The sequence below is a fragment of the Natator depressus genome, chromosome 1 (assembly GCF_965152275.1).
Source record: "Natator depressus isolate rNatDep1 chromosome 1, rNatDep2.hap1, whole genome shotgun sequence".
Classification (NCBI taxonomy): Eukaryota; Metazoa; Chordata; order Testudines; family Cheloniidae; genus Natator; species Natator depressus.
In genome coordinates this window covers 34,511,434-34,525,831 of record NC_134234.1, presented here as the reverse complement: position 1 = coordinate 34,525,831, position 14,398 = coordinate 34,511,434, and the positions used below count along the sequence as shown (strand labels likewise).

Here is a 14,398-nt window from a genome sequence, read left to right as displayed (position 1 = left end):
AAACACATCACAACATACATTTAGGCTAATTGCCAGACCTGCAGAGCTATAAATGAGCATGCTCACTGGGCCAGCTAGGAGGGAGGGATTTTGACTGGGGAAGAAAGGGGTTCAATATTGCAGCAACATCAAGCAAGATGCCACACTTTGCATATACAATTTGTTTAAAAAAATTACATGCTGCAGGTAATCTATTGCACAAGTAGTACGAAGCGCTAGGTGTGTAGAAGTCCAGTTCCTCTCCCGTCAGCAGTTAATGTGATATGTGTGATATGGAATTGCCCAGGGAAATCTAAGACACAGAGAAATTAAGCAACTTTGACAGGATCTATGGTCTAATGGATTAGAATTGGATTGGGTTTTAGTTCAGTTACTGATACTGATGTGCTTTGTGACCTTGGGCCTTTATCCTGCATTCCCCTATCTCTAAAATGGGACATTAACAAACACTTACCTAGCATATAGGCATGAGGCTGTGAGGATTAGTCCATTTTTGTAAAATGCTTTGAAAATGTAATGTACATATTATGCGCTAAAGGAGAAGAGAACTAAGGCTTGGGTGAGAAGTATACAGGACCACAGAACCTGGACTGGTTGAGAGTTTCTCAAGTTGTTATAGGCCTGGCTGGTAGAATCACCTGTGGTTAAGGCTGTTTGACACTTCCTGTTATACTACCCTGTTTTTAGTTGTTTATAACTTTGCCAAACCATTTGGGCTGGAATTTTCTATGCTGGGTATCTGGCTCAGGTTGTTTTTTCTTTATTTATAATTTCAGCCAAAACATCTGCAAGAATGAGGCTAGGGGAAAATATATTGTTTCACTCATATTCAAAAATTCTTGAGACCTTTTCTTTGTACAGCTCTAGCACTCTTATTCTTTGGAACAGGGACTTGAAATTTGGCAGGAGAGTAACCTTTGTGTCAGGGATGTGTCCTTTGCCATCCCTTTGAAAATCTCCCCAAATCTGGCCAAGTTATGAGCCTTTGAAAAATTACAGTTAGCACCTGCTCAGTAGAAACGTCTTTGATTTTAAATATTATATCTCCAAAGTGTCCATCCCTTCTGAGCATTCATGAGCCTCCCACAGCTCCTAGAATAGACCAGACTATGCATGTGCCATTCCAACAGAGCAACTGTGTTAAAAGAACATTATTAAGGTTGCAAACTCAAGCACTTAGAATTTTGGAAGTGCCATAATTAAAGTTTCCTATGCAACCTTAATTCGGTCCCCTTGCCTTTGTGCATTATAAGACCATCTTTAATTACATGATTACATGCTATTTTTTCCACATGACCCTTACCTCATTCGGTGCAAGGCCTATATTAGTTGTGGGAAGGGGTGGGCTTAGGGACACCCTAGAGTAAAGGCCAGCAACCTCAGTCAAAGGGAGGGACCACAAGGCCCAGAAACCAACTGAGTACTTGGGACAACAAATGTGAAAACGGGTGTAAATGAAGGCCAAAGGTCAGAATTGGTACCAGATGGGAACACAAGCAGAGAACATCAGACCTCTGTGAAGGAGTCCAAGACACCTATGAATGCTGCCCAGAGGAACTCTGCTTGGAGATGTGAGACAACAAGGGACAGGAAATAGGCCCCACAGTCACAGAGTATCTCCCCATCTTGGCCAGCACCAAGAGGTGGTTGATGAGGAGGTCTCCATACTTTGTGGACCCACCAATGGGGTGTGCAAAAATGAACAACTGAAGAGAAAAGTGCCTCCAGAACCTCAACAAGAGGTGCAGCCTGGTGCACTATAGGTAAGTGTGCATCAGAATTTCCCTTTTACTGCAGAATGGGCAAGTGTCAGGAAACTCTGTGAACACATCCATGCTCAAGGCTCCGTGGAGTAGCTACCAACTGATATCCTTGGCAGGCTGTGGGACCTGGGGTTCGCCACCCTCAAGAGGTGGCAAGAGATCCCACCACTTAGTATGGGGGCAGGACCTGAGGGAGAGGAAGCGGATGGTATGGAGCACAAATGTGATGAGGTGTGGTTCGGAGATGGACTGGCTGGACTTAGGTTGTGCATTGCAGTGAAGTTGACTTAGGTGATGCATTGGAGGTAGTTAGGGGCTCACGGTACAGCGACCTGATGGCAGGGACCCACTTGAGAGAAGAAAGAGAAGCAGGGATAAGGCTGCCCTTACCTGCTGGAGCACACAATGGTGAATGCATGCACTGAGCACGTGCCATGGGGTCCACCCACACCCTCCGACCATAGTCCAGGAGGTCTCCAACTCTGGTGATGTTGGCTAGGACCAATCTTTGGGGCTCTGAGGTGGCCTCCACCATCTGCACAAACAGGCATGAATTATGTAGCAGGGGTTCAGCGAGGCAATTTCCCCTCTCAGCAGCTGCAACCGGCCTATTTGCCAAGACAAGCTTCCAGGTCCTGAGGAAGTCCTGATAGGAGACTCTCAGCTCATAGAGATCTCACGGGAGACCCCTTCACTTAATGCACAGGATGGACCTGCTCTGGGGATGGAGCAGGGTAGGGTAGTGAAGGAAGTTGTTGTTCATAGGACCCTGCTTCATTGGTTGCAGGAGTTGGAACGTGTACAGTGAATGAGACAGGTACCTGCAGGAGGAGAAAGGGCAGTCTCATGGTTAAAACAATCCAGTGCTGCCCTGGAAAACTCAAGCCTATGTGCCACAAAGTTCCTATGTGATGTTGGGCAAGCCACTTAAACCAAACTTTTCACAGGTGATCAGTAATTGTGCCCCCCTCACTTTCACATACCTGTCTTGAGAAACACTGGATTCTGATTTGCAGAAGTGCTGAGCACTCACAGCTGCAATTGAAGTAAATGGGAGCTATGCTTTAAACATATTGTAGTAGGGTCCTAATGGAGCTAACTGGGTTACCCAGTGTATAGGGGATGGGGCCATACTCCATCCCTTCCTACTATCTGTTTGTCAGTGGAAGGAACTCCCACACTTTGATGTGATGCAGGTGGGTAAAACAGCAAATTCCCAAGCCTGCAGTCCTGTCAGTAAAGTGTTGTTTTTGTTGTACTGAGTGGTCCCTTTACAAGACATATAACATACTAGATAATGCTAAGTACTCTGAAAAATCAGATCCTAGATGTCTCAGATTGGGCAACCAAAATTAATGGAAATTGTTGACCTTAATCGCTTTCTGCCTCAGTTCCCCATCTACAAAATAGACATAATAATACCCCTCACCTACCAGGTGTTGTGAAGATACATTAATGTTTGTGAAGTGGTTGGGTACTATAGTGATGAGTGCTATACAAAAGCCCATGAGGAAATGAATAACTCTGTCTTGAGAGCAGGGTTTGAATAGTGTACAGTAAATAAGGCCAGGCACCACATATTGAAAAATGAGGATAAAACAAAATATGCAATAGCTGCTCATTAAGTGAGAATTATCTATCCTCTGCACTGAATGAGGCAGGGGTCCTGTGAAAATATAGTATGTGATCATGTAACTAAAAACTGTATCAAAATGCATATACACAACGGGCTGAACTAAAGTTGTTCCAGTAACCTTAATGCTAACATCTCCTTACTTTTGAATGCTGTACTTCGCAACCTTAATGTGTTTTTAACATAGTGTTTTTTGTGTGTGTGTGTGTGTGTGTGTGTTTAGTAAAAGATAAGATGAGAAGAAGAGTCAAGAGAATTTTTTGTCAGAAGCATTTGCAGCAGATACGATGATTTTTAAAAAAGGATAGAGAATGGAGCTTTAAAATTCTGCTGGAGGGGATGATTTTGAGGCGTACCAGGTTTGAAATGTTTAATTTCTTCATGGAGCCATAGGCTCAAATCTAGAAAGGGTTGGCTCAGTCCTTCATCATCAAGGTAGGTACATTAAATTCCAAATAAAGAACCTTGTGAGCTTCTCTTTGTGGTCATTAAAATGTCTGTAGTGATTTGTATAAGCAAACACAGGGCTTGATTTGGGTAAAATTACTCTTTCTTGCTCTTGCTCAATATGCTGTTTGGCTCTTACCCTTCAGGCCACTGCTGTTCAGTATTTAATTAAGAAAGTGCTTCAGTATGAAGGAGCTAAATAAATGAAAAGTATTTTTACTGTACACTCTACTTAATGGGAACATACTCAATTAATATGGCTGTCTTGTTGGGTTGTCCCCCGCAGAACTGAGTTAGCTAGATAGTGCAAGGTTATTAGCACAGTATTAGCATAAATTCTGCTTAAAAGGTAAGTATTTAACTGGTGCCAGTTTGTTAAATGATGTATAACAACGTGTTATGTTGTGTGTGGAATTGTGAACTCCACTCTGCGGTATGGTCTAGTGGATAGGAGACCTGGCTCTATTCCCAAATATGCTACTGACCTGATGTGTGACCTTGGGCACGTCACTTCATCTCTCTGTGTCTCTGTTTGCCTTCTGTTTCCCTTCACATCCTCTGTCTGTCTTATCTATTTGTAAGCACTTTCGGTGGTGGCTATATCTTACGGTGTGTTTGTACAGGGCAGCCTTTAGGCACTACAGTAATACAAGTAATAATTGCAGTACACAAAGTAGAGTCTTCGACTCTGAGGCATCTGAAAGCTACAAATGAGATAATTTTAAAGCTAAAATCCTAGACAACATTCTCAAATACTCTATTTTAAAGCTGATCTTAAAAAAAACCCATACGTGGCTGATTTTAAGTATTTATAACTTGAAAATAATTGACTTGCTACACCCTTGCCTTGGTTTATGCATGACTTAAAAAGCCAGTCAATTCTGAACATTCTGTTGTAGGTATTGTACCGTAACTGACTGCATAAGATGATCTTGTTTGTTTTATGTGTGTTAAATTGACAAATTGTTGATGATGAGGATGATGTAAACAGAGAGCTATTTCAAGGCATAAGCACCTGGGGGTGGAGTTTAAGATGAGTTTTCAGCTTTATCTCTATTTTTATTGCTTGAGTGCTTGACTTAACATCTTGTAAGCCCTGTGGCCTGAAGACTACAAGAGAACGGAGGTAATTCTCTCTGATGGTATCTGCTGGAGAGCAAGGGGAGTTGACTGAGTGAGGCAGTACCTCCTTTAAATATCAACTGCAGGTAGTTTGTGGACATTAGGGGATAATTGGATTAAGTTTTGTATTTGGGACACTTATTTTTTAGCATACCCTGTTGGGAACCCACGTGGGCAAAGCCTGGACAATGACTGGTATGAGATCACCTGATGAGAACTGATGTTTGCTGAGGTGGGGTGAAAGGTCCTGGACAGAGCTCAGGGGCAAAAGGAAAGAAGCTCCATTTTCCTGGCTTGGTGCTGGTAAAAGTGCTTTGGGTAGAAGGGACTCTGAGGGGTTTCTAAGACTACTGATTGTCTTGTATCAGAGAAAGCAGAGTAAAAAGCTGTAAGTGCTTTATGTGGCCAGACCTCGCCAGAGATTGCAGTTGTCTAGCCAGTGGCAAACAAAGGTCAGAGACCAGGAGCAGCTCCAATCACCTGCGCAGCAGGCAGAGCATTGCAGCAGTTGGTCCAGCCCTAGCAGGCAAAGCAAAGTGGAAGGTGGATTCACCCCCAGGACATAGCTTCCAGCAGGTGAGCAGCAGAATGAGAGCAGAGGAATTCATAGCAATGGTCTATGTCAGCCTAGCAACTCTGGTGAGGCCTTGCTGTCCCAGCTGTTGAAATCCTGACAAGCTAGCAGGACAGGTGGTAGAGCCCCAGAACTTCCATTCTAGAAACAGGAACCCTGATTTTCCTGGACTCCTGGAACCACAAGCTGTGAGTGAGGAAGTTGGGGACCCACAAACTGAGAGTGGGAGGATGGGAGACTGAACAAACTGCATCAGCCATTCAGGGTCCAAATGTTTGGGACTGTGACTTATGCACCCTGAGGTATACGGTGGTGGAAGGTGTTAAACTGTAAATATTTGTCCCAGTTCAAACTGGTCTTCCCCTTTTCTCCACTCCCTTCCCCCAAAGTTCATTTGTTTTAAACCTCTGTGCTTACAAGTGGGTACAGATTTGCTAGGCCAAGTAATCCCAGGGTGCCAGATTACTGGGTAGGGGGGCTTGATTAAAAAAAAAAAAGGCGAGGAGACTCCCCTAAACTAAGGACCCTGCCCTTGTTACTGCAGGGGCACTGGCAGAAGGGTTGCCATCGACCTTCCCAGCCCAGCTCCGCCGCAGGCACGCTGCCATGGGCACTCAGAGGGTGGGCGCCTGGCGCTGACCCCTCACCCCGGCACAGCGGGAGGGGTCTCTGTGCCCACCAGGGGACGCTTCGAATCCTGCCCCGTGCCCATGAGGACGGGCGGGAGCAGCTCGGCCGCCAGACGGCCCCGTGAGCCGCAGGCACGAGCTGGCTGGAGCCGCCACCCCGATCCCCTCAGGCGCCCCCCGGCCGCAGCTGGCCCCACCTCTCCACCCCCCCCGGCCTGGCCCGCCACGCTGCCTTTCCCTGGTCAGTGCCACTCCCGCCCCTGCCCTGCCCCCCAAGGCCAGAGCCACCGCCTCCTCCCCCCCCCCCCCCCGGAGGAGCCGCCGCCGCCGTGTTCTTCCTCCCGAATGACACGGCAGGAGCCCGCGCCCTCCAGACATGCTGTGCGCTGCCCGCGCCTGCAGCGCTGCACGGGGGGCTGCCGAGCCTGCAGGCACCAGCTGCCGCCGCCGCTGCTGAGCCGCCACTTCAGCAGGAACAGGCAGCCCCAAGGCCGGGGACAGTCCGTGTCTCTGGGCTTGGCTCAGCCCAGCCCGCCTGCTTGGAGCCCCGCTGCAGCAGCGGCACCTTGTGATCGCCTGCCGAGTTAGGGGCACCTCGCCAGCCTCTGCTGCTGCTGGGGTGTGGGCTCGCCCTGTCCTTCCCCTTTCCCTATCACCTGCCGCGCTCCGAAGGCAGCGATCCCCAGCAGAAAGTTCAGCAATGCAGGAAGTTTGGGGGCAGCTCGGAGAGTAGCTCAGGGGCTTTTGACTCAGCATCCAAAAAAAAAACCAAAACAAAACCCCACCCCACCCCATAGGGGGAAAGAGGTGAGGGGGGGGGGCTTCCTTGGAGGAGGCAGCCGGGTTTCTTTGGGCAGATACGGTCCCCCTCACAGCGGATCCCAATGCAACTGTCCGTCCGCCTCCTTCTCTACGTTGTAGTCTGTGCAAACTTTTGCAGCCGTCAGGGCACCTCTGCCCAGAGCGGATCTATAAAAGCCTTGCGATCCTCTAATCTCAAGCGAGATGGTAAGTGGCTCTCTTGTTTTTTTATCACTAGCATTTACAGGACTCAAGCAAACCCAGCGGCGAATCCCCCCCACCCCCAACCCCCTCCATCACCTGCCCCGTTCGCTTTCAGACGTACACCTACTGGGAGCCCTCGTCTCTGTACGCTGTACTTAGTGCATTGCGTGGATAGCTTACTGGGGCTTAATGTACATTACTGAGCCTGACCCTATGCATAGCTTGGCTTGGTAGAGAGAACGAACATCTCTCCAGGCGGAGGTGTTGGACTAAGAGATGAGAGTTGTCCGATCCGCTCTTCCCCCTCCTCTCCCCATGCTGTTTGAGTGTGGCGTTCCCACTGCAGCATTTTGTAATCACCTGTAATTCCTCGTGTCCCGGGACGCCCAGGAACAACTGAGGGAAAGAAAAGAACCGCTGCAAACTTCTCAGGGTAACTTCAGGGGACATTCCAAGGGCTCACTGGCTCAGGGGACCTGCACTGTTAGTTTTGTATGTTCCACCCTCTGACTTGTCTCTAGATTGTAAGCTCTCAGGAGTAGGGACCTTGCATTCTTTGCTGTGTAGAGTACCCAGCCTATATTGGGTGCTGCTGAAGACAAACAATAATTCTAGTCTGAGTTTTTGCTTCTTTTTGTGTCAATGGCATTAGCTGAATCAATGACCGTAAGCTACCTAAAGCTGACTGGCTCTTCTTCAAAACCCCTGCCTTGGGGTGGTCTGATTTTTATAAACACTTAGATGAGAAGACTTGAATAGTTTGATTTTAAGATTTTCTTGTTGGATGGTTTTGTTGATTTTTCAACCATGCAGCTGAACTAGTGGCTCCTCTTTAATAGACTCTCCTGTAAGATTCCCACACCCAAGTTGTGTATGTCTGTGGCTTTTTCCTTTCAGAGGGGGACAAGGAAGATAAGGGAGGGAGAATGCAACAAGCAGCAAATGAAACCCAAACCCCAAATGTGAATACAACTAGTGCTGTTATTGCCGCTTCAGGGGTTTCCAGCTGCAAACAGCTGTGGCACACCTCTCCACAGCTGCTATTTGCTGCTGGAAGCCCTTAAGGCAGTAGCATCTCTAAAAGGTTTTGGGAAAAGGCAGGGCTGTATCAAGTGTCCCATTGTGGGACTTTTCTTATGCAGTCCCCCCTTCGCCCTCCGTAATGGATTCCTTCAAATTAGCTGCTTTTTTAAAGTGCCTCCAGCCCCAGGCACTTGTTACCCATTCTTTTTCTAGAGGCCACTTGTGCAAACAGAGAATGGTGGCAGCAGCTTTTTCCAGAAGTCTGTAGTTACAACCCTTGGAAGATGTGCCCTGCCCTATGTGTCCACAGTATCATAGTGAGACACTTGATCCCCAACTAGCTGCCCCTTCTTCCAGTGATCTGGTTGAAGGTAATAATGTGCATCTATCAAGAAAAGCAGCTGCCCCTTCTGAAGGTGCTCATGTGACTCTAGAGTCATCAAGTGATGAATGTTCGTAGGAGTGTGCCACTGAAGGGAATTTAGTGAACCCTGCTGGTTCGTAATAAAAAGATAATAATCGCAAAATCTCCTGGTTTGGGAAAAGTAGTTAGTTTCCTGACTGGGATGCCACAGTCTTTTGGACTGTTGCCTCTCATGTAGTTTTGAGTATGAAGTCCTGCTTTTAAACATTCCATTCTAGCTTCTTGCTGATAGAAATCCAAGAATGCAGGCAGACAGTTCTGTTCATTTTTTTTTTTTTTTTTTTTTTTAAGAAAGAAGTTAAGATGACAATCTCTTTCAGTTGGCTGAATTCTTTATAGGCCGATCTTTAATATTCATTTTCTAATATGTCCAAGATCATGCTTTTTTATGTGTTTTTATTTTTCGTTGTGTCTTGAAGTGAAGTGAAGTTTTACTCAATTTGGGGAAATATTTAGTTTTGACTTTGGGACCATAAACCTGGTAATCTTTTGTATCCATCAGATGGTCACCACAAGAAGCCCTGGAGAAAAGTTTAGGCCTCTTCTGTAGAGCTAGGAAAATGGGTCCCAGAGGAGGAAAAAAGCATATAACTGAAACTATTTCTATCCCTGAAATCTAATGCACTCATTCATGTGTCCTTTTATTAAAAATAGTGTGTTTATAATAAAGACAGACACCCAATGATTTCACTGAAACTGTTGATCTTTTTATTAAGCTTCATATTCTTTTTGTCTGCTCATTTCTCATCTTAAAAAGTATAGAATGGCCAACTATTGCTGAACTGTGCTAACAAGGCAGCTTACTTATTCAACTCACACCCCAAACAGCATCTTCAGGGGAACTCCCTGAAATAATTTACCTAAAACCTCTTAAAATAATCCTCTTTTCACATGGACAATAGGTGGAGTTTAGTGACTGATGGTATGCAGCTCGTTTTCTCCCAAGCTTATGATCAGCTTGAGAATGAAGTGATTTTTCACTTTTTTCCCCAAGTGAAAAAACCCTGTATAGGTTGGCACTGCCACTGTTTCTCATCTTGGGAATTTCCGAGGGAAAGAAATAGTGTGTGTGAAAAGATTAGGAAATTGCTTTCCAGTCAACTTGGATGACTTGACTTGAAGATTAATCTTGGTACCTGTAAGGCTGACTCCCATTGAAGTCAATGAGTCTGTTAATTGACTTCAGTGTGAGTGGGCTCTTTTTTGAAAGCACTAAGTGTATATGAAGTTGCATGTTTACGATTGTAGCCTACTGGCCAGCCCTGCACAGGTGCGGAGGGGTGGGAGAGCACAAGGAATCTCTCTCCCTTGTGCACCCACACAAAAGCCAGACACAATTGCAGACTGCTCCTACTTGGTACTCCTGCAGGGGTTACCTAACTGAGCAGTGGTAAGAAGGGAATGGCCAGTAGAGTTGTCCATAGAGGGGGAGTTCACACTGTGTCTTTTACAGGGTGTAACTGCAACTATGTGCCGCTATAGTCTGAAAAGCTCCAGGACGTGCTGTTCTTCCACAAGGCACAATGGATCCTGGTGCTGCTGCTAGGGTAGGGCAGCTGTGTGCGCCCCTTCCTCCCCCCCCCCCGCCTCAACAAGCAGGCCAGTGACTAATAGGCCAGATTGTACTCAAATGTTTATCAACAGAATTATTGCTTGAGCTTGTTAACTAAGCTCCTGTTTATGAAGCCAAAGGACATGAGTTACATTGCAAATGGATGCAATTAGCTGACAAGCATAGTGGCTGTCTGTAAGTCGCTACAAATACTTTTGTGTGCTGTTTTATTTTTTTAACTTGGTTTGGTCTGAAGTGGTGCTATGCAATAGCATTATAGATCTGTGGTTTGCACAGCTGAACTGAAGGTGGGCCGTATTTATTTTTCTCTGCAAATAATTTCATGAGTGATAACTATGAAGCACATGGTTACATTGGTGTTTAAAAATGTTGCAATGCTGCTTTTCAAAGTACACCACAGAGACAAAACCTAAGGCAATATAATGCCCAGGGTAGACCATTTTGATGTTGTAGAATTAGAGATGTCTAGACAGGAATCTAGGTCTTTTGATGTTTGAAAAAAATCCAGATTGGAGGTTGCTAGACCACTGACAATCTGTGCTTTTATTTTTTTGTTTAAACAAAAACCCCCTACATCCTTTGGATTACAGTTGTCAGTGACCTCAAGCAGAATGAACTAGCAATATTGAATGTGCCTAGTATGGAGACTCAATGTATCTTTTTACCAAAGAGGTTTGCTTTGGTCCAGTGCAAGATTCCAGAGTGTCTTCTTTTAGCCTGAAAGAAGTCAGCTTATGTGTAAATTACTCTTAGCTAAGTCTGAGGTGGATTTCGACAAAAACAAATAGATGAAGGGCAGCACTTAACATTTTTGGGAATTGAATAACTATCAATCCAAACCAGACAGTGCTTCCTGCTAAGGATGTTAAGAATATAAAAGACCTATTTAAAGGCCACATCCTTGTGACTCCTTTGTCCTCTTGAAAGGACAGGTGTTGATGACTCAGCGGCCCAGTTTAGCAAAAATCATTTTTATTTATTTATTTTTAAATTACAGTAGTTTGGGGTTGCCTACACTAGTTATTGTGCACCTGGTGATATTTATTTAACATGTTGTTAGACTCTTCATAGACAATCCATTGAAGATAGAAATTGACACAAGGTGGGCTTTCAGGACTGGACCTTTATCTTCTCTGTTTCAGTTTCCCCATCTGTAGTGTACAGATATTACCACCCACCTAGCACAGCTATAGTGTGCTTTTTGTAAAGGGATTTAAAGATTAAATGTGCTAAATAATAATACTTAGTACCTATTTATTACTTTGTAATGTATATGTCTCACAACTACAGGTTGCTTACTCCCAGATTGTTGCTATTTCTCTGGACTTAGGGTAGGGTGACCAGACAGCAACTATGAAAAATCAGGACAGGGGGTGGGGGGAGTAATAGGTGCCTATATAAGACAAAGCCCCAAATATCAGGACTGTACCTATAAAATCGGGACATCTAGTCACCCTAACTTAGGGTGACCAACCATCCTGAATGTATGTGTGTGGGGGGGAAAGACGGTCTCAAAAATGCAGAGTTCAAGTCCTGGTGCCGAGTTGAATGACTCCAGGACAGCATTTGTCCTGGCTTCCTTGCAGCACTGCTCCATGCCTGTCCGAGGTTCAGGGGTGGCGCCAGCCTCTTCTGGGTGGGACGGGCTGAGCTGGGCCTTAGCTCCCCCTCACCATGAGTTCCTGCCCTTCCTCCTCTTCTCCTGAGGTCCCACTCCCTAGCCAGGCCAGAAGCCTGAGTCAGGCCAAGGTAAGAGCGGCCCAGGGAGCCCAGGCCACTGTGGGGAGCCCCAAACCCTCCACCTGTCCTGGGGGGAGGAAGGGGATAGACACTGGCTGGGGGCTGCTCTTGGGCACCCAGCACCCCACCCAGAGCAGGTGGAGGGTCTGGGGCTCCCCATAGCAGCCCGAGGGTTCCCTTGGTTTCTCTTACCATGGCCCAGATCCAGCAACTGGTCTGGCTAGGGGGCAGGGCCTCAGGGAGAAGAAAAGGCTCAAGGGGTGCGTGTGAGACATTCCCCTGGTGTTATCTGGACTGGTGATCTGTTAGGTCACTCCAATCCTCTACTCTGGGAGCCAGCTTTACCCTGCTCTGCTGTGAGAGCCCCCACTCCTGGGCTGTTCATGCAGAGCTTCTGGCATGTAAGCTGCTAGAATTGTGCAATCAACTGACACTAGCCAATATCTCCGGTTCCAGACACAACCAATGTTCCCTCTAATTTTTGACAGGCCAAGTGCACAAAAAATTTCTTCTGTGCAAATTGTTGTGCTTCTGTGCAAATTTTTGTGCACGCAGTGTTTTGCCATGTGCAAGGGGTTTAGGATCTGTGTGCTCGCTTACACGTGCACAGCTTAGGGAACAGTGGCACAACCTTAACAATCTCAGTCTTGAAGCATCCAGCGGGCATAACATATAAGCTTGCAGTGTCCAGAGTTTGTCAGTTTAACAAAGAAATTGATATGCACCAGGCTTGTTATCCCAAGGGAAATCTCTGACATGCTTCAAACCAAATGCATTTGTTCAAATGTTTCAGGTAGAATAAACAAAAATGTAACTATAAAAGATATAGTCACTTAAAATCGAAGTCAAAGCGCAATAAGTCAGATTTGGTCAAATGAAATAAAAGCAAACACATTCTAAGCTGCTCAGTTCCCTTACAAACTTAGATGCTTCTCACCACAGGCTGGCTAGTTGCCCTTCAGCCAGGCTCTCCCCTTTGATCAGCGCTTCAGTCACTTGGTGTTATTGTCTGTGTAGATGGAGGTGGGAGAGAGAGGAAGAGCATGGCAAACTTCTCTCCCTTTTACCATGTTATTTCTTCTCTCTTGGCTTTGCTCCTCACCCCTTTCAGGATCAGGTGACCATTACCTCATCATAATCCCAAACTGACCAAAGGAAAGGGGGTTACTTACTCGAGTCCAACAGAGCCTTTGTTGCTGCCTATGCCAGTGTCCTTTATTCCTGTGAGGCTGGGCTGGGTTTGTCCCATACATGCCCCAATGAGGTGTGAACTGCCCCTCTACTCTTGGAGAGTTTTTGCCTGGGCTTGTTTTAAGCCATGAGGACACATTTTCAGCATCATAACTATATACATGAGATTACAACCTATAACAACAATGCTCAGTGCATCATGAGCCTTCTGAAGACACCGGACATGACTAACTTTGCACTGGATACCACACAATCATATTATAAGGATGAACATGGGGGTGCAGGGTGTTCCCTTGAGGTACAGAACATCACAGTGGGGACTCAGGGAAGAGGAGGGGCAGGGACAGGGCCACAGAGGGAGGTGGGGCTCCTGCATTTGTCCCACTTTTGCCTTTTCAAAAGGTGGTCACCCTCCTGAACTCTTTCCTACTTCCCTTCTCTATCTTCTGGCCCCCTCCTCTTTGTTTACCAGCCCAAAGTCCTTCCTCCTAGGGAGTAAGTCTAACTGCTCCCTTTCCTGGGCTTCTCACCAGACACCGTAACCTCAAACACACCTCTTTTCTTCCAGGGAGAGATTGCTTCCCTGCTGTACCCATATTGTCTCAGCTTCATACCTTTATATAGATCCCACCTGCTCCTTCCCGGCTGAGCTCTCTCTTCCGTTAGGCTTTATTGAGCCCTGGCTCTCCTCCAGGTGTGGCATTTCAAGTTAATTGACCTAATTTAACCTCCTCTGCATTGTGTGGGGTGAACACCCCATCACAGCATGTAACAGAAATTTAAGTGTATCTAATTATCTGTTATGAGAAAACATTTTTAAAGGTCCTCTCAATGTCAATATGTGTATCAGATATTAAATACCAAAGTTTAAAGAAGATACAGACAAAACAGAATGGAACAGAGCAACCTATTGTTCAACCGTTTCAATAAGATAATAGGCTTGGGGCATGGCATCAGATTCTGCTGTCATACATGCTGGCGTAAACTGGAATGTTTAGTGTAGTTGAGAGAAAACTCAATCTAGTACATTTCATTGAGTATTTATGTAATGAAAGTTTAGGTGTAATGTACACTGTATGCATCATGTCATGACTACTTTTTAAAGGACCCTGGTAATATGAAATCTAAGTTGTTAAAAAGAAGAAAAAGGGAAAAAAGAGCTAAAAGTAGTTTCAAGTACTTTCTTCACTTATCCCTGAGATCCACTGAGCAATCTTGTGGCTTTTAGAAAAAAATATTTGTCTAATAATCTCTATCAATTTTAAGGTTTCAGA

General features: G+C 45.7%; 1 protein-coding gene across 3 annotated transcripts in view; it reads left to right on the top strand.

Moving 5' to 3' along the window:
* Window positions 1-6,519: 6,519 nt before the first annotated feature.
* PDGFD (platelet derived growth factor D) overlaps window positions 6,520-14,398 on the top strand; it is a 191,420-nt gene continuing 183,541 nt past the window's right edge. For all 3 annotated transcript variants that reach the window (XM_074957233.1, XM_074957234.1, XM_074957229.1), the window contains exon 1: window positions 6,520-7,176. In XM_074957233.1, coding sequence (XP_074813334.1) covers window positions 7,053-7,176 — 124 coding nt within the window. In that variant the 5' untranslated portion in view covers window positions 6,520-7,052. The remainder of the gene's footprint in view (window positions 7,177-14,398) is intronic.